The sequence below is a fragment of the Mustelus asterias genome, chromosome 7 (genome assembly GCF_964213995.1).
Source record: "Mustelus asterias chromosome 7, sMusAst1.hap1.1, whole genome shotgun sequence".
Lineage (NCBI taxonomy): Eukaryota > Metazoa > Chordata > Chondrichthyes > Carcharhiniformes > Triakidae > Mustelus > Mustelus asterias.
Genome location: NC_135807.1, coordinates 67,785,206 through 67,805,362, shown reverse-complemented (window position 1 = coordinate 67,805,362; position 20,157 = coordinate 67,785,206). Strand labels below are relative to the sequence as shown.

Here is a 20,157-nt window from a genome sequence, read left to right as displayed (position 1 = left end):
AAGGGAATTAGGGGTTATAGGGATCAGGCGGGTAAGTGGAACTGATCCACTTCAGATCAGCCATGATCTTATTGAATGGCGGGGCAGGCTCGAGGGGCTAGATGGCCTACTCCTGCTCCTATTTCTTATGTTCTTATTATCCTGTCCTGTTTCATTTTTAAAAAATGATTGTCAATTTAATTTTGACTTTACAAGCAATTCAGTAACATTATCCCTCCTTCCCCTTATGTTTTGTACTTGATGCTCTTAAATTTGTATTTTAATTTCTTCATCTGAAGATAAATCTTTGGCCATTTGGAGTTCTGACATGATTTTTAAGTCTGGGAAGTGTCATTTTATCAATATATGATCCATAATTAGTATTATAGTTAAAATGTGCAGAAGGAGGCCATTCGGCCCATCGAGTCTGCACCGACCACAATCCCACCAAGGCCCTACCCCCACATATTTACCCACTAATCCCTCTAACCAACGCATCTCAGGACTCTAAGGGGCAATTTTTGAGAGGGGTGATTGAAAAGCAGCAGTGCTGGTAAGAGATTAATTGGATTAATTGAATTGTTTATTTATTTAATTAGTCAGCTAGTGTGTGTATTTTTTTGGCCTTTACTTTAACAGCAGTTTTTCAAGTTTAAAGTGAAAACTAGAAGTGGGCAGCAAAGGAGTCTGGGAAGGGTTTTTATTTTAACTTTAAAAGTCAGTTACCTGGGAGGTTCCCCCTCAGTAGTAGTTTTTTTTTTTCTCTAGGACCCCTAGCCCTATAAATTGGTGCAGAGGAGATACCCGATCCTCTACACTGGTAGAGGATCCCACCCTTCCATCCTCCTCTAACCTAATTATAAGTGTGGGGAAGTTTTTTGTTTTCTTTTTTTCTTGCTGGTAATGGCTTCAGGGATGGCAGTTCAGGCAGTATGCTGCATCTCCTGTGGGATGTATGTGGTGAGGAAATCCAGTAGTGTTTCAGGAGATTTTAGTTGTAAGAAGTGCATTAGATTGCAGCTTCTGGAGGAGCGTGTAAAGGAGCTGGAGGGGGAGGTAGAGGAACTCCGCATAATTCGGGAGGCGGAGGTGGAAGTTGATAGGAGTTATAGAGAAATAGTAACTCCTAGAAATGAGGCTTGGGTCAATGCCAGGAGGAGGGGTAAGAAGCAATCGGGAAGACAATCCCCTGGGGCGGTTCCCCTCCATAATAGGTTTTCGGTGCTGGAGGCTACAGTTGAGGAGGAATCAACTGAGCATAGAGAGCAGATCTCTGGGGGTGAGCCGAGTGAGAAAGCTCAGGTGGTTAGGGGCTGTAAAAGACTGGGCCTTGTGATTGGGGACTCCACAATTAAGGGGACAGATAGGAGGGTCGGAACTAAAGGTAGGGACTCAGGGTTGGTGTGTTGCCTACCAGGGGCTGGGGTCCGGGATGTGTCTGACAGGGTATTCAGGACTCTTAGGGGGGAGGGAGATAAACCACAAGTTATTGTACATGTGGGGACACACGACATAGGGAGGATAGGGGAAGGGGATATTAGGCAGGGATTTATGGAGTTGGGGTGGAAACTAAAGGCCAAGACTGACAGAGTGGTTATCTCTGGACTCTTGCCTGTACCACGGGATAGTTTAGAGAGGAATAGGGAGAGGGAAGGTTTGAATTCATGGCTGAGGGGATGGTGCAGGAGGGAGGGGTTCAGGTACTTAAGCAATTGGGGCTCGTACTGGGGAAGGTGTGACCTCTATGAGAAGGATGGTCTACACCTTAATCAGAAGGGGACCAATATCCTGGGGGGTAAATTTGCTAAGGCCATGCAGGGAGGTTTAAACTGATTCGGGGGGGGGGGGGAGGGATCCTGAGTAGTGGGGCTGAAAGTGAGGGATGCATGGATGGGGACTGCAATGCACGGCATTGCAGAGGTGGGGTGGAGCAGGGTTTGAAATGTGTATACTTCAATGCCAGGAGTATTCGCAATAAAGTGGGTGAACTTGCAGCGTGGATCAGTACCTGGGACTTCGATGTTGTGGCTATTTCAGAGACATGGATAGAGCAGGGGCAGGAATGGATGCTGCAGGTCCCGGGGTTCAAATGTTTTAGTCGAAGTAGGGAAGGAGGTAGAAGAGGGGGAGGGGTAGCATTATTGGTCAGAGATTGTATCACAGTGTCAGAGAGGAGGTTTGATGAGGACTTACCTGTTGAGGTAGTATGGGCGGAGATTAGAAATAGGAGAGGAGAGGTCACCCTGTTGGGAGTCTTTTATAGACCTCCTAAAAGTTCTAGAGAGGTTGAGGAAAGGATTGCGGAGTCAATCCTGCTTAGGAGTGAAAGTAATAGGGCAATTGTTATGGGGGATTTTAACTTGACTAATATTGACTGGAATTGTTATAGCTCTAGCTCGTTAGAGGGGTCAGTTTTTGTTCAAAGCGTGCAGGAAGGTTTTTTGACTCAGTATGTAGACAGGCCAACTAGAGGTGAGGCTATATTGGATCTGGTGCTGGGAAATGAGCCAGACCAGGTGCTAGACTTGGAAGTTGGTGTGCATTTTGGTGATAGTGACCACAATTCGGTTACGTTCACCTTAGTGATGGAAAGGGATAGGCATGAACCTCGGGCCAGTGGTTTTAGCTGGGGGAAGGGTAATTATGAGGCTATTGGGAGAGAATTAGGAAACATAGGTTGGACTAGGAGATTACAGGGACTGGGAACGTCCGACATGTGGAGTTTTTTCAAGGAGCAGCTACTGCGAGTCTGTGATAGGTATGTCCCTGTCAGGCAAGGAGGAATTGGTAGGGCTAGGGAACCGTGGTGCACCAAAAAAGTTTCTTTGTTGGTTAAAAAGAAAAAGGAGGCTTATGTTCGGATGAGACGTGAGCACTCGGGTAGTGCACTAGAAAGCTTTAGATTGGCTAAGAGGGAGTTGAAGAGCGAGCTTAGAAGGGCTAAAAGGGGACATGAGAAGACTTTGGCGGATAGGGTTAAAGAGAATCCTAAGGCGTTCTATAGGTATGTCAAGAACAGAAGGTTGGTTAGGGCAAGTTTAGGGCCAGTTATAGATGGCAGAGGGAAGTTATGTGTGGAACCGGAGGAGATTGGTGAAGCATTGAACCAATATTTCTCTTCGGTGTTCACGCAAGGGGACATGAATATAGCTGAGGAGGACACTGGGTTGCAAGGGAGTAGAATAGACAGTATTACAGTTGATAAGGAGGATGTGCAGGATATTCTGGAGGGTCTGAAAATAGATAAATCCCCTGGTCCGGATGGGATTTATCCAAGGATTCTCTGGGAGGCAAGAGAAGTGATTGCAGAGCCTCTGGCTCTGATCTTCAGGTCGTCGTTGGCCTCTGGTATAGTACCAGAAGATTGGAGGTTAGCGAATGTTGTCCCATTGTTTAAGAAGGGGAACAGAGACTTCCCCGGGAATTATAGACCGGTGAGTCTCACTTCTGTTGTCGGCAAGATGTTGGAAAAAATTATAAGGGATAGGATTTATAGTTATTTGGAGAGTAATGAATTGATAGGTGATAGTCTGCATGGTTTTGTGGCAGGTAGGTCGTGCCTTACTAACCTTATTGAGTTTTTTGAGAAAGTGACCAAGGAGGTGGATGGGGGCAAGGCAGTGGACGTGGTATATATGGATTTTAGTAAGGCGTTTGATAAGGTTCACCATGGTAGGCTTCTGCAGAAAATGCAGATGTATGGGATTGGGGGTGATCTAGGAAATTGGATCAGGAATTGGCTAGCGGATAGGAAACAGAGGGTGGTGGTTGATAGTAAATATTCATCATGGAGTGCGGTTACAAGTGGTGTACCTCAGGGATCTGTTTTGGGGCCACTGCTGTTTGTAATATTTATTAATGATCTGGATGAGGGTATAGTTGGGTGGATTAGCAAATTTGCTGATGACACCAAAGTCGGTGGTGTGGTAGACAGTGAGGAAGGGTGTCGTAGTTTGCAGGAAGACTTAGACAGGTTGCAAAGTTGGGCCGAGAGGTGGCGGATGGAGTTTAATGCGGAGAAGTGTGAGGTAATTCACTTTGGTAGGAATAACAGATGTGTTGAGTATAGGGCTAACGGGAGGACTTTGAATAGTGTGGAGGAGCAGAGGGATCTAGGTGTATGTGTGCATAGATCCCTGAAAGTTGGGAATCAAGTAGATAAGGTTGTTAAGAAGGCATATGGTGTCTTGGCGTTTATTGGTAGGGGGATTGAATTTAGGAGTCGTAGCGTTATGTTGCAACTGTACACAACTCTGGTGCGGTCGCACTTGGAGTACTGTGTGCAGTTCTGGTCCCCACATTACAGGAAGGATGTGGAGGCTTTGGAGAGGGTGCAGAGGAGGTTTACCAGGATGTTGCCTGGTATGGAGGGGAGATCCTATGAGGAGAGGCTGAGGGATTTGGGATTGTTTTCGCTGGAAAGGCGGCGGCTAAGAGGGGATCTTATTGAAACATATAAGATGATTAGAGGTTTAGATAGGGTGGATAGTGATAGCCTTTTTCCTCTGATGGAGAAATCCAGCACGAGGGGGCATGGCTTTAAATTGAGGGGGGGTAGTTATAGAACCGATGTCAGGGGTAGGTTCTTTACCCAGAGGGTGGTGAGGGATTGGAATGCCCTGCCAGCATCAGTAGTAAATGCGCCTAGTTTGGGGGTGTTTAAGAGATCCGTAGATAGGTTCATGGACGAAAAGAAATTGGTTTAGGTTGGAGGGTCACAGTTTTTTTTTAACTGGTCGGTGCAACATCGTGGGCCGAAGGGCCTGTTCTGCGCTGTAATGTTCTATGTTCTATGTTCTATGTATTTACTTTTTGTTTTCCTTTGCGTTTTGTTCAAGCAGCAATATGTTTGAATAATCAAGTGTTTTTGTACTCCATATACTTTGGTTTTAAATTGTTGCCTTTGCATAAAATGAAGGAGAATCATATTTAATAATACAGCAACAGACCACTTGTTCTTTTGGAGCATAATGTGAGCCACCTCCTTGCTTCATCGAACACTGTCAAATTATCCTTCTGGTCCCTGTTCATGTACTTGCTGGTATTTCACTTTTTAAAAAAAAAAACTAAAGGTCACAGACTAGAAACAGCTTGAGCTGCTGAGTATTTCTAGCATTCCCTTGTTTTATTTGGCTTTCCTTGAGGTGCGGAAGGGTAGATGACATGTATCAGATTGGTGCAAGCCACATGGGATTGTCCTTTCCTCATTTGGTGGAAGTAACTTTGGGGCCCATCTCCTTGCCCTACCTGTGGTAAAAATCACAGCATTCTGATGTGGTTCAGCAAATAATTGCCAAGGACTTGTTTTCGGGAAGAAAACTCGACAAGGAATGCACCTATGGAGTTCACTTCAATCATTCCATGTGGCAACAAATTTCATGTTCCTGCCAGAGTTTTTGAATTCCTGTAGTCAGTTTATTAATGAGAACTACCTTCTCTAACATTTTTTAAAGATGTCTATCTAATCACCCATGTCTGTTCTTTTCTAAAGAAAACGAACATGGTCTGTTAACTTTTCCTGATTTGCGTTTTCCTAGAATTCAGAAGGTTAATGGGTGATTTGATTGATGTATATGATGCTAAGTGACAGAGGAGCCATATGGGCTTAACATACTGAATGGCCTACTCTGATCTTCTGGAGTTTTTTGACTTTGTTTATAGTTCTAAACTATAGCTGATGTAGTACAATATTATATTCCTTCCCTTTTTTTGTCATCTCTTGTAGATTTTTGGGCAGGAAACCAGTCAAAAAGAATTCTTTGACGGCACAGTAAAGGACCTAGTTAAACAATATCTCAAAGGGCAAAACAGTCTGGTGTTTACCTATGGAGTTACCAATGCTGGAAAGACCTACACTATTCAAGGTATGGGATTAGAAGGAGAAAGAGATCTGTCAAGCCAGAATTGTTGTTGAGCTTTTTGTATTCAAAAGTCCATGTGTGATTTGCCCCCATTGATTTCTATGTGACTCAAACGATGGGGAAAACTTTGAGGAGACAAAGTTTTGAATTCCTCCATGACTATTGTGGCGTAAGTTTTGATTGTGTTGTAATCAGCTTTAGTTTTGAAATTTAGAGCACTTGTTGAATTAAGTTGCAATCCCATTTTCTGTGCTTAATATTTATGTTGGTTCAACATCACTCGCCATCTCTGTTAACAGACCTTGTAAGCTTACGATCTAAAATTCACTTGCCAGAAAGTAGTGCAACATCCTTCAACTTGCTTTACGTAAGCAGAAATGGTAAACGACAGGAGACAAGACCGATTATGTTGAGTCTATCTGTACAACCCTTTACCAAAGCCATAACCCCTCAATTATTAAGTGTTCAGTAATTTAGTTTCTGCAATTTTAAAAAGCTGTAATTTAAGATATTCAGAAGTTGATATTTTGACTTGCCCATCTCTGTAAAAATGTGGATATTATTGGCCCCTTCAGTTACTTATCCTCTTGATCAACCACAGGTACTCCTAATGATGCTGGTATCTTGCCAAGAGCACTGGGCATGCTCTTTGAACGCATACAAGGCAGACAATATCAAAAGATGGATTTAAAACCACATATTGGTGATGAGGTGTTAAAACTGGACAGTCGTCAAATCTGGCAAGAAGAAACCATCAAGGCTGCAGTCTTTTCCACGCTGAGAGAGGTGATCTGGTTCTGGAAATGATATCTGATTTGTGATGTGAAATGCATTATTGTACTATTTGTTTGGGGGTGGAGTGGGATGAGAATGGCAATGTGGGGAAGGGTATTGGTTAGCTGGCTAGACATCTAACATGTGGTTCCAAATTAAGCTGACAATTTGAGGTTAAATTCCCATTTTGGCTGAGGTCGACTTGGGACCTGTCCCATAGTAAAATCATGGAATAAACTGTGGTTTGATGACTCTTGATTAATTGAGATTGCGACTTGAAACTACTTATTCCTTCCTAATCAAAAGTTTTGATATTGTGCCCCATGGATTAAAGCACAAAGCTGAAAATCTCAGTTGACCCAGTTTCCATGAAATCAGGTCTTTCCTCAGATGGTCAGAAATTATAATTGGGGCTGATTTTTTTTCTTGATATTTTGAAGACCCATGTTGTAGTATTTGCATTCCATAAACAGAAGTAACTATAACTCTTAGAATGGACAGATTTTAAATAACGTGTTCTCTTAGCTATGGGCAGAAAACACTAAATGTTACTATTTAGTAATATCTGCTTATATCCATTACATGCAGAGCCACCTTTCTCATGGTCTTATGATCGTAATGTATTTGGGACTATTTGAAAGTAATAATATATGTACTTTTCACTGAGAGTGAGCATGTGATTTCGAGGCGACTTCCTACTTTGAGTATTGATTTCTACTATTCTAGCCTGATAATGATATTTGTTCAATTAAGTTAAATTTCAAGTTGATTACCAGATTCACATTGTGCAACAATAGCAATATACTGCTATTGCTAAAATTTACTAAGTTGGTCATGATTATTGGACAGAACCACTGGGTTGGTTCAATGCTATATACATGACACATTTCAGAACAAGAATAAAAGTGGATATTGAAATGATGTAAGAGTTTGACATCTTTTCATCTAGGAGACAGAATATCACCTGTTGAAGATGCCAATCAACAGAAGTAATCAAAAGGACCTTTCACAGCCTAGTTCCATCACCCCAACAGTCCATGTAGCTTCAGATCACACAGGTATCTTCCTATTATCTTTTCCTATTTAAACATTTTTGATGTATGTTCATACAAAATTTTTCAAAGATTCATTTTGCAAGATTTGTCTGCATGTGAAAATTTGTTAATATGGTAGTTATATGATGAATGATTTTTAAAAAATCTTTCATGGGAGGTGTGTTACTTATTTTGGGTTAAGTCCTCCCAAAGCTTATGGATGAGGAGGTAAAATGGCAGTCAACTGATGTGTGCATGATGAAGAAATGTTACTAACGGCTTAAAAATTTAAGGCAGTACCAAATGGTAGATGCCCTAGAATTCTCGAATCATTATGCCACATCAAAATCTTTGAAAAGGAATCAAAAGATGAACCAAATGATTTTCTTAACCTTGTCAGTTGTAGGTAATGAGTTTCACATGAAACTATCCCTTGGTCCCCAACTACCTACATTTCCTGAATTTTTGAGATATCCCTTCCAAGCAACATCCAACATTAAGGTAATTCTGAGCTAAATCCAGCAAATAATTACCACAAACGGGTTAAGGTGGCCATGTCTGTGAAATAATCTTCAGGTTCAGCAAAGCTCATTCTGTTTATCAATTCCCATATTAATACCTTTCTCTGTTACTTGTCTTTACTCCATTTGGTTTAGCACATTTCACAAATTTATTCATTTGCCCCCATTAATAAATACAAAATCTTCTCTACTTCCCTAGTTATGTGGATTGCTAGAAAACCATCCCCAGCATAGTTCTGATGTAGACTGTTCCAACGGTACAGATCCTACTTTTACCAGTGCCCCATGAACCAGAACCCACTTCTCCCACACCAGTTTTGAGAGTCACATTCATTTCTCTAATCTTTATGTGCCTTGTTGGCTCGATGATTTGGTGCTTGAGCTCTTCATACTCCCTACGCAGAACCTCTTTCCTAGTTCTGTCCATATCAGTGATACCCTACTTGTACCATGACAACTCAGTCCCCTCCCTCCCTCCCTAATCTGAGCGCCCAAAAGGTTGGAGGAGCTAAGAATGATAAGAAGGATTTTAAATGAGAGGAGGAACTATGCATTGGTTAGTGTATCATTAACTGGAGGGCATTAAGTGTAAAGCTTACACAGAATAAAAGGCAACTTCCTTAGTTATTAGCTCAGTGTTTAGCTGAAACAATAGTGGGAAACAATCCATGACAGCTTTTTAAAAAGACATTGGATTTTCTTTTAAGAGATATGGGAATCAAGCATGTGCTTTTTTTCTCTCTCCCATTCCAGCTAGATCATGTTTGAATAACCTGATAGAACCTGTTATAAAAAAAAGAACATGAAGACTAAAAGAATTTGATCATTTGAACAAACATAATCCTTTTTAAGAAATTGAATGGAAAAAAAATGAGGCTTGTGGTGCAAGTGGTTTTTTAGATAGCGACGTTTAAAATGTTGTGCTAAATGAATGCTTCTTGGGTAAGGAAAGACAAGTTGGCTGTCTGTTGTGATACTGTACTAAATCCAAAAATCTTCAACTGTTTGTTTTTATCAATGAACTTCCTTGCATCATAAAGTCAGAATAGGGTAGTTCCATGAATTGTATGACATTATGTTCCATTTACAGTTCCTCAGATAATGAAATGGGTTTTGCCTACTTGCAGCAAGACCTGTGCACCATTCCAGCTTGGTTTGATGGCAGTTGTAATATGAGGTACATGTACCTGTGTATCTTCAACTGCTGGTCAATCACTACCACTACAGCAGGATGTGCTAACTTATTACCATTGACTGTCATTAAGCAGGAGCACTAAAGGTTTGATGTACTACATGTAGTTGCCCAGCTAACTCTATCTGTAAATAGTCTGGTCTTCAAATGCTTCACCAATCCTTGTCATTTGATTGGTATATTGTCGAGAAGACCGTAATAATAACTGACAAATCTATCTCTAACAAAACTATAGCCACTGAACATTCAATGGCATTTTGATGCCAGAGATAGGATGGCAGGGTCAAAGATTCATTTTTGAGAAGAGGAATAGTGATGGCAGATTTGAGAAGGACAGCTCCAGAATGGTGCATGGTTTACAAAACCAAAAGGGGAGGTTGGGTAATCAAGAACTTGGTGAGAATGTGGTTGAGGAAACAAGAGCTTTGTCTCATGGACAAGATTAATTCAGAAATGTCATGAGAGGAGATGGGAGGAAAATTAGTTCAGGTCTGAGCATTGTAGTAAGTTTGTCTTGGTGGGCTAGTGGGAGGTAAGGACATGATTGAATGATCTTGGTGAAGTCCAAGAGCTGCTTCTATTTATTGGTGAGGGTGGAGAAGACAGGGGATTTTAGTTATCTTTGCATGATCCTGGAAGTAGTTTTGGCAGACAGGAACGGGAACAATAGTATTTGTATTCCAGTCAGATCTGGCAGTGGATGACCAAGTCCTTTGGACTCCAGAGAACCATGATGAAGACAGTAATGGGGGTTGCGTCTCCAGTTGCACACTATCCTGGTTTGGAAACACGTGTCAAAATCTTGGAACTTCCTACCTGGGAGCACCTTCACTGCATGGACTGCAGTTGCTTGCTTGCCACTGTGTTCTTGAGGCAATGGATAATAAACACTGGCCTTTCCAGCAATTCCCTGATCCTATTAATTAAAAAAAAATACAATTTAAGAACAAGAATTAGGATTGAGAATCTACTTTTTTTTAAAAACTGGGTTAGTGGTAGTGAATGCAGTAAAGGGATTATATATAAAAATTCACTAAAGGGGTATACAGCTATTTTTAATTAAGGAGGGAAATAGATTTTGGGATTTATGGTGAGTAATTATATATTACGATCACTGCATAATAAAGCTGAATAGCATTTTAAATTTTGCTTGTTATTTTCAATTCCTCTGTGCGCAGTTAAATTGTTTAAATAGCCCTCGAATTGCAATTTACCAGGGTTATCCCAGAGATGAAGATCTGAAGGGTATGGGGAAAAGCTAAACCAAATAAGGCTGTATTCTCTTTCTTGAGATGAGACATTTTCAAAATGACAAATATAATGGTTGTAATCAATATTAAAATTTGGAATAAACTTTTTCACTGGTGATTAATGCTACATTAATTATGGAAAAGTTCTAAATCGCTATTTTTGAGAATAAAGGTCCTTACGAGAAAGTAAAAATTCAGCACTGGATAGGACTGGTAAGAATTGAATGTTTGGTTTTTTTTTTCTGTGCTGATGCATCTCTTTTAACGAAATGGAAATTTTCCAATTGCTGTTGCACTTCTGTACAATGCCATCCGTAGGACATTTTCAAGAAATCAGAAGGGTTGTTTTGGCTTGCAATAAGTTAACAGCATTTTGAACATTCCACCATATCCAGACGAACTGCATTCCCTGTCTTCTGACTGACTTTGAAAATAAAACCATGGCATCCTTTAATATAATATTGTTGGTGGTAAATATCTAATTTCCTGTAATATTTACTGCAGTAGCTGATTGACTATTTGAAACTTTTTATGACCAGTCATTCTCACTTCCTCTTGACAGCATCAGATACAAGCCTCTCTGATCAAAGACCACTGAAGTATTCAGTATGGGTTTCATTTTGTGAGATTTACAATGAATATGTGTATGACCTACTGGATGCAATACCAACTTTTAAAAGCCAGAAACGTCAAAACCTCAGAGTCTGTGAAGATCAAAAAGGAAATAGCTATGTTAAAGGTATAGTCTAATCATAATGATTTATTGTATACATAAAAAAGCTAATGCAAGATGTATTCAAATTATCTTGATGTGGTGTGTAAGGACCATTATATACAGTAGTAAACTGTACAAATGTCCCCAAGGTTTAATTCCTGCTAGGGTTACTATTCATTAACATACGCAAACAATGTGGACAATCTCTTCCTCTCTGTCCTGAAAACAGTATCTAATGAAAATTTAAAATGCTGGAAATTGTTAGCAGATTAGGTAGGGTCTGTGGAAAGAAACTGATTTATTGTTTCAGGTCAAGATGACCTTGCATTTCTATCTTTCATCAGTTCTAATGAAAGAGCTTGTGAGCTAATGGAAGGAGAGGAGGGGGCAGGAAGAACAGAAGGGTGATAGTGTGGAGGGCACAAGAATTTAAGTAACTCAAGATTACATGATGCAAAAGCCAAAGAGTGGGGAATGGATGTAGTAAGATGTTTCTGGAAGAGGTGTGAATGGTTATGCAACAACCATTTTGAATGAAAGGTGAAGGGGTGAAGATCTAAATGAGGCAAAATTGAACCAGCTAAAAAGAACCATAGAACAAAATGAACAGAGGTCCAGATTTACCTGGCAGGGGTGAAACCATGATCAGGCAGGGGACAAGGCTAGCCCATTGCACTGAGGATGTGCTGATGCCTGCAATCATGGTTTGTCTGTGCTAGGGTAGCGTAAGCAATCGGGATAGCCAATGAAGTTAAATCGGCACTTTACCTGATACAATTTTTTTCAAAGCCATCTCGGCCTTTTGGCTAAGATGAAGCGGCGGATCAAACCTAGGAGGGGTGTAACGCCTCATCCTGTCAGCTTGGATCTTTTGATCAAGCCCAAGATGGGATTTATTTTCTTGTCTTGTCAGCTTGGATCTGGTTTGTCCTTCGTGTAGGTCTCTTATTGGACTTGATTGGCTTTTTAAATTCGGAATAAAGTACCGAAAGGTACAAAAAAGGCTGTAGGAGTGCTGAGTTAAGTACTTTTCATCAAGTTTGTGTTGAACTTCCCTCGAATACCATAGGCCATGGTCAAAGGTCAGAGTGGGAGCAACTTGGGGAATAAAAATAACAAGTGACAGGAAGTATGCCCAAGTTTCCTGTTGCTTGTTGTTTTTTCCACCTTGCTCTCTGACCTTTCTGCCCATCACTTGTCCAGTGAAGCACTCTTTGGCCTTCAACTCTGGAGTTTAATAGCTTTATTAACTTCTGCCTTGTGTTTTTTTAGTAGTTTCACTCTTGACCCATTTCCTCCTTTTATCCCTTCATCTTGTATTCAGATGGCTGTTATGTAACCATTCACACTTCATCTGGGAAAAATCTTTGGTTTCTTTATACCACAACCATTAGCACTTTGCTTTTCGACAATGAAATCATTTTGTTATTCAATCTCTTGTGCTCTTTGCCCTCCAGCCTTCTCCCTTGTAAAGGAGATACATTTATGTAGTGTTATCAGGCCAATTTATTAAGCAATAAAAGTTGCACTTAAACAAAAGACAGTCGATACATCTGGGTTCCCACTGACTTTAGTGGCTTCATGATGCCTTCTCTCTTCTGATGTCATCTTCATACTGGTGCAACAAATTCTCAAGTCTATTGTTTATAATTCCCTGTAGCTGAGGATTCTTCCTGTGTTTTATATCTGTCAATGTTTATATTCATAACTCATCAGTTGTGACTATGAATCATAGTCATGACCCAAATAACATCTCCTTAATGCACAACCCATCCATGCATGTGGTTCTGATTTAACTTGACGACTTGTGCAGGCAGTACTTCCTTTCTCATCTAAAATTAACCATTCATCTACCAGGAACTCATACAGCATATTAAGGCTTAAAACCAACTAGATTTGTTTTTTTTCTTTGCTGATAAATTGTAATGTTAACTTTGTCTTTTACTCTCTTTCTCCCCCCGCCCCCCCCCCCCCCCCCCCCAATGCTCAAAAGCAGTTTTTAAATTTTTATTTTATTTACAGCAATATCGGCAAAATCTTGCACTTTAAAATATAAATAATGTGGATGAGTTGTTTATGGTGTCAGTGCCTGAGAGGTGGATGTTGATTAAAACATTTTGGAGAAATTGGATTTCTCCTAGTTTGAACAGTAAGAATGGGACCTTTTTAAAAAAATCTAGCACCTGCAACAAGGGGACATCATCTCTGGTTCTCGTGAGACACAGTAAGAAGTCTCACAACACCAGGTTAAAGTCCAACAGGTTTATTTGGTAGCAAATACCATAAGCTTTCGGAGCACTGCTCCTTTGTCAGATGGAGTGGAAATCTGCTCTCAGACAGTGCAAACAGACAGAATCAAGTTGCAGAATACTGATTAGAATGCGAATCCTACAGCCAGCCAGGTCTTAAATGTACAGACAATGTGGGTGGAGGGAACATTAAACACTGGTTAAAGAGATGTGTATTGTCTCCAGACAGAACAGCTAGTGAAATTCTGCAAGTCCAGGAGGCAAGCTGTGGGGGTTACTGATAATGTGACATAAATCCAACATCCCGGTTTAGGCCGTCCTCATGTGTGCGACTCTCGTGAGACACCCAGAATTTAAGCAAGTAGTTCTCTTGACACAATTGAAAATGCTACTGGCTAAGTCAACCCTGACATCAGGGCTGGAATTCTCCAACCTCACCCATGGCTGGGATTCTCTAGTCCCACTGTAGTGAATGGAGTTTTGGCTGAGTGCCAAATACTCCGCTCTTGCGGCACTGGTGGTGAGGCAAACAAGATTGGAGAATCCCGACCAGGACTGAGGACAATTAGACTGGGTTCCCGATCAGAATTATTACTTGACTCTTGTTGCAAAGTGTGCATTTTCTGGATCATAAATTTAGAAACACCCACTTGGATACTGGAAACCTGTAATCAGGGGAAAAGGATTGAAAAAGTGACCTTTCCTGTGTTGCATTCTATTCAAAATGTATGAATTCCTAACTGTTTCAGGGAGGTTAATGACTACTATAATTGTTTTATCAATTTCTGTGATTTGAATTATATAGATCTAAAATGGATCAACATAACCAGCTCTGATGAAGCTTTCAAATTCATAAAAGTAGGAAATAAAAATCGAAGTTTGGCTTGCACCAAAATAAACCAACAATCCAGCAGAAGGTATATGTATAAATCTTACTGTTGCTACTTGAAAGAATTGTTAATGGGTGAAAAATTAACGTTAAAGCTAAGATTTGTCTAGGTTAATTCCAAAATCATTCTGATCCGTCAAATTACCTTCTTCCAGTCACAGTATATTCTCAATTCGACTGATGGAAATAATTGGTGAAGACCACCCACATGTGATAAGGACTTCTGAGTGAGTTATCTGTTTTTGAAAAATTCAGTTTTCATGTCCTTTTTGTTTATACATTGAAGCTGACATAAAATCTGCAATTGTGGCATCTGTATGCTGTTCTGTACCAGGGCATCACATTAGAATATTTTGTTTGATGAAAAGCTAAAGAATGATTTACATTTTCCCCCACCAACTTAAATTTAGGAATATAGCAATTGGCACAGAAGGAAGCTATTTAGCCCATGTCCGTGCTGCTTTTGAAAGAGTTGTTCAGTTCAAGCCAACTTCCGAGCTTATAAACTCTGTAACCCTACATGATTCTCTCCAGTGTATTTCCAATTATGGGTGTCTTGTGGGTAACAGCCCTGGGTTTGAATTCCACAGTAAGAAGTCTCACAACACCAGGTTAAAGTCCAACAGGTTTATTTGGTAGCAAATACCATAAGCTTTCGGAGCAATGCTCCTTCGTCAGATGGAGTGGTCTCTGTTCTCAAACAGGGCACAGACACAGAAATCAAATTACAGAATACTGATTAGAATGCAAATCTCTACAGTCAGCCAGGTCTTAAATGTACAGACAATGTGGGTGGAGGGAGCATTCAACACAGGTTAAAGAGATGTGTATTGTCTCCAGACAGTACAGCTTGTGAAATTGTGCAAGTCCAGGAGGCAAGCTGTGGGGGTTACTGATAATGTGACATAAATCCAACATCCCAGTTTAGACCGTCCTCATGTGTGCGGAACTTGGCTATCAGTTTCTGCTCAGTGACTCTGCGCTGTCGTGTGTCGTGAAGGCCGCCTTGGCCGCCTGAAGATCCAAGGCTGAATGCCCGTGACTGCTGAAGTGCTCCCCCACAGGAAGAGAATGTCACATTATCAGTAACCCCCACAGCTTGCCTCCTGGACTTGCACAATTTCACAAGCTGTACTGTCTGGAGACAATACACATCTCTTTAACCTGTGTTGAATGCCCCCTCCACCCACATTGTCTGTACATTTAAGACCTGGCTGGCTGTAGAGATTTGCATTCTAATCAGTATTCTGTAATTTGATTTCTGTGTCTGTGCCCTGTTTGAGAACAGAGACCACTCCATCTGACGAAGGAGCATTGCACCGAAAGCTTATGGTATTTGCTACCAAATAAACCTGTTGGACTTTAACCTGGTGTTGTGAGACTTCTTACTGTGCTTACCCCAGTCCAACGCCGGCATCTCCACATTTTGAATTCCACCCCAGAACTTGATGGCCAAAGGATGGTGCATTCAAAGTGTGGCCAAACACAAGTGAACTATTAATCTGCAGGTCCTTCCAATATGCCAATGACAGGTGGTATGAGCAGGAGAAACTCCGGTCAGCCAAGTGATAGAAAGAAAGTGGAAGCCGCTGCCAGTATTATCCATGGCTCCTGACGACATGCATGCAAGTATGTGTTGCCACAGTGACCCAGATTGAGTGATCTGTAATGCACCCAGAGGCAGACTTGCAATGAAACATGCCGTGCCCCATCAATAGAACCAATAGGCACAGGGTCCCACCAATAGAACTATTGAATCCCTGCAGTGCAGAAGGAGGCCATTCAGGCCATCTAATCTGCACCAACACTCCAAAAAGGCATTTTACCCAGGCCTACCACACCACCTTATTCCCATAACAGATACTATGGCTAATTCACCTAACCTGCACATCTTTGGACAGTGGGAGGAAACCCACTTAGACACTGTGCAAACTCCAGTCATCCAAGATTGGAATCCAGCCCGGGGTCCCTGTGCTATGATACAACAGTGCTCGCCTATCAGCATGCAATGCAAAGCAACTTTGGGCTCAGATTGGTCGAGTCCCCTTAGAGTGGAAAAACACATCCAAAGTCGTTGAGGTGGGGTAAGTCTTGTTCATGGTGATTTTAAATAACAGTTATGTTATTTCTATTGAAATCTAACACTGGGCTTATTTTTTCTAAAAAAAAAATACAAAATTATGAAATTCAACCAAATAAGGACAGAAGTTGCTGCAAAAGAGTGAGCAGCATGTCCCACATGACTGCCTGCAGACTCCAGCACTGGAATTCTACTGTCCTGCCCGCCACTAGAATCAGAGCGGGCAAGGGGCAGACGATGGGAAGCTCCATTGGCTTCGGATGGGATTTTCTGGTCTCGGGTCGAGTGGGGCCATAGGGTGCTCTGCAAGTAGCAAATCTGCACATGGACTTATAAAGGTAGAAGACTGTAGGGTGTTGATTAAAAAGCTCGAAAGGATAGAGGTACTGAATGCATTTTGTATGAGATTAAATGGTATTAAGGATTGTCTTGTTAGGAACATGGTTTAAAAATCCCACGAGTGTCATCTCTACGTGTGGCTGTCTTTTCTCAAAGTTGTTTTTGAAGGTTGTGGATAATATTTTCAATCGGAGTGCTCATCATCTGAATTACACTTTAGCAGAGAGCGTGTTGCCTCATTTTGGATTGTGCTGCTTGACGAAGTCTCCAGTCCTGTGATTATATTACCGGCTTTCCAACACCATTCAGGTGGTATTGCTCGGATCTGGTTTTTGCTGCTTTTTTATAACTTCCAAATTTTACTTTGGTGTGAAAATAACCACATCTATAGGTATATCCAGTGTCTGGAACAAGCATTCCATTAGTTGACAGTTTACTGTTAAATTGCAGCATTTTGTGCAGTGATCTTGCAGAAATGTATCATTTTTGGTAGTGGAAGGGTCTTTTTCCGGCTGGATGCCTGTGACTAGTGGTGTTCCACAGGGCTCTGTATTGGGACCTCTGCTGTTTGTGATTTTTATAAACGATCTGGAAGAAGGTGTAACTGGGGTGATCAGTAAGTTTGCGGATGACACAAAATTGGTAGGACTTGCAGATAGTGAGGAGCATTGTCAGAAGCTACAGAAGGATATAGATAGGCTGGAAATTTGGGCAAAGAAATGGCAGATGGAGTTCAATCCTGAAATGCGAAGTGATGCATTTTGGTAGAAATAATGTAGGGAGGAGCTATACGATAAATGGCAGAACCATAAAGGGTGTAGATACGCAGAGGGACCTGGGTGTGCAAGTCCACAGATCCTTGAAGGTGACGTCACAGGTGGAGAAGGTGGTGAAGAAGGCTTATTGCATGCTTGCCTTTTATAGGACGGGGCATAGAGTATAAAAGTTGGGGTCTGATGTTGCAGATGTATAGAACGTTGGTTCAGCCGCATTTGGAATACTGCGTCCAGTTCTGGTCGCCACACTACCAGAAGGACGTGGAGGCTTTGGAGAGAGTACAGAGGAGGTTTACCAGGATGTTGCCTGGTATGGAGGGGCTTAGTTATGAGGAGAGATTGGGTAAACTGGGGTTGTTCTCCCTGGAAAGACGGAGGATGAGGGGAGACTTAATAGAGGTGTATAAAATTATGAAAGGCATAGATAGGGTGAACGGTGGGAAGCTTTTCCCCAGGTCGGTGGTGACGTTCACGAGGGGTCATAGGTTCAAGGTGAAGGGGGGGGAGGTTTAACACAGATATCAGAAGGACATATTTTACACAGAGGGTGGTGGGGGCCTGGAATGCGCTGCCAGGCAAGGTGGTGGAGGCGGACACACTGGGAACGTTTAAGACTTGTCTAGATAGCCATATGAATGGAGTGGGAATGGAGGGATACAAAAGAATGGTCTAGTTTGGACCAGGGAGCGGCATGGGCTTAGAGGGCCGAAGGGCCTGTTCCTGTGCTGTATTGTTCTTTGTTCTTTTTGTTCTTTGTTCTGTGCTATACCAAAGGAACAACATCTGTTTTAAGAATCAGTAAGGTTATTTAACTTGGCTTTTTGAATTTGAGGAACCCCTGGGTGTGGTTATAGTTTTGAACTATCACACTGGGCAACGTTGCTTTTGGTCCGAGCCATCAGCAACATTGGGTTAAAAGCAAAATACTGCAGATGCTGGAATCTGAAACAAAAACAGAAAATGCTGGATAATCCCAGCAGGTCTGACAGCATCTGTGGAGAGAGAATAAAGCCAACGTTTTGAGTCTAGATGACCCTTCGCTAGACCCTTCAGAGGTGCCTCTGACATGACCCTTGCTTTCTAGTGGTCTATACAGAGGCAATTGGTGCTGAGCTACATCCAAATTGGACTGACTGAATCAAGGCACTCTTCAGGGAAGGAAACTGCACCACTGTACAGGTGGACCAACATTGAGATTATTACAACATAGAACATAGAACATTACAGCGCAGAACAGGCCCTTCGGCCCACGATGTTGCACCGACCAGTTTTAAAAAAAAAACTGTGACCCTCCAACCTAAACCAATTTCTTTTCGTCCATGAACCTATCTACGGATCTCTTAAACGCCCCCAAACTAGGCGCATTTACTACTGATGCTGGCAGGGCATTCCAATCCCTCACCACCCTCTGGGTAAAGAACCTACCCCTGACATCGGTTCTATAACTACCCCCCCTCAATTTAAAGCCATGCCCCCTCGTGCTGGATTTCTCCATCAGAGGAAAAAGGCTATCACTATCCACCCTATCTAAACCTCTAATCATCTTATATGTTTCAATAAGATCCCCTCTTAGCCGCCGCCTTTCCAGCGAAAACAATCCCAAATCCCTCAGCCTCTCCTCATAGGATCTCCCCTCCATACCAGGCAACATCCTGGTAAACCTCCTCTGCACCCTCTCCAAAGCCTCCACATCCTTCCTGTAATGTGGGGACCAGAACTGCACACAGTACTCCAAGTGCGGCCGCACCAGAGTTGTGTACAGTTGCAACATAACGCTACGACTCCTAAATTCAATCCCCCTACCAATAAACGCCAAGACACCATATGCCTTCTTAACAACCTTATCTACTTGATTCCCAACTTTCAGGGATCTATGCACACATACACCTAGATCCCTCTGCTCCTCCACACTATTCAAAGTCCTCCCGTTAGCCCTATACTCAACACATCTGTTATTCCTACCAAAGTGAATTACCTCACACTTCTCCGCATTAAACTCCATCCGCCACCTCTCGGCCCAACTTTGCAACCTGTCTAAGTCTTCCTGCAAACTACGACACCCTTCCTCACTGTCTACCACACCACCGACTTTGGTGTCATCAGCAAATTTGCTAATCCACCCAACTATACCCTCATCCAGATCATTAATAAATATTACAAACAGCAGTGGCCCCAAAACAGATCCCTGAGGTACACCACTTGTAACCGCACTCCATGATGAATATTTACTATCAACCACCACCCTCTGTTTCCTATCCGCTAGCCAATTCCTGATCCAATTTCCTAGATCACCCCCAATCCCATACATCTGCATTTTCTGCAGAAGCCTACCATGGTGAACCTTATCAAACGCCTTACTAAAATCCATATATACCACGTCCACTGCCTTGCCCCCATCCACCTCCTTGGTCACTTTCTCAAAAAACTCAATAAGGTTAGTAAGGCACGACCTACCTGCCACAAAACCATGCTGACTATCACCTATCAATTCATTACTC

At 41.9% G+C, this 20,157-nt stretch overlaps 1 protein-coding gene across 1 annotated transcript in view; it reads left to right on the top strand.

Moving 5' to 3' along the window:
- LOC144495481 (kinesin-like protein KIF20A) overlaps positions 1-20,157 on the top strand; it is a 57,630-nt gene that overhangs the window by 12,042 nt on the left and 25,431 nt on the right. Inside the window, exons 5-10 of the mRNA XM_078215497.1 lie at positions 5,705-5,843; positions 6,442-6,641; positions 7,564-7,672; positions 11,174-11,350; positions 14,381-14,492; positions 14,620-14,691. Coding sequence (XP_078071623.1) covers positions 5,705-5,843; positions 6,442-6,641; positions 7,564-7,672; positions 11,174-11,350; positions 14,381-14,492; positions 14,620-14,691 — 809 coding nt within the window. The remainder of the gene's footprint in view (positions 1-5,704; positions 5,844-6,441; positions 6,642-7,563; positions 7,673-11,173; positions 11,351-14,380; positions 14,493-14,619; positions 14,692-20,157) is intronic.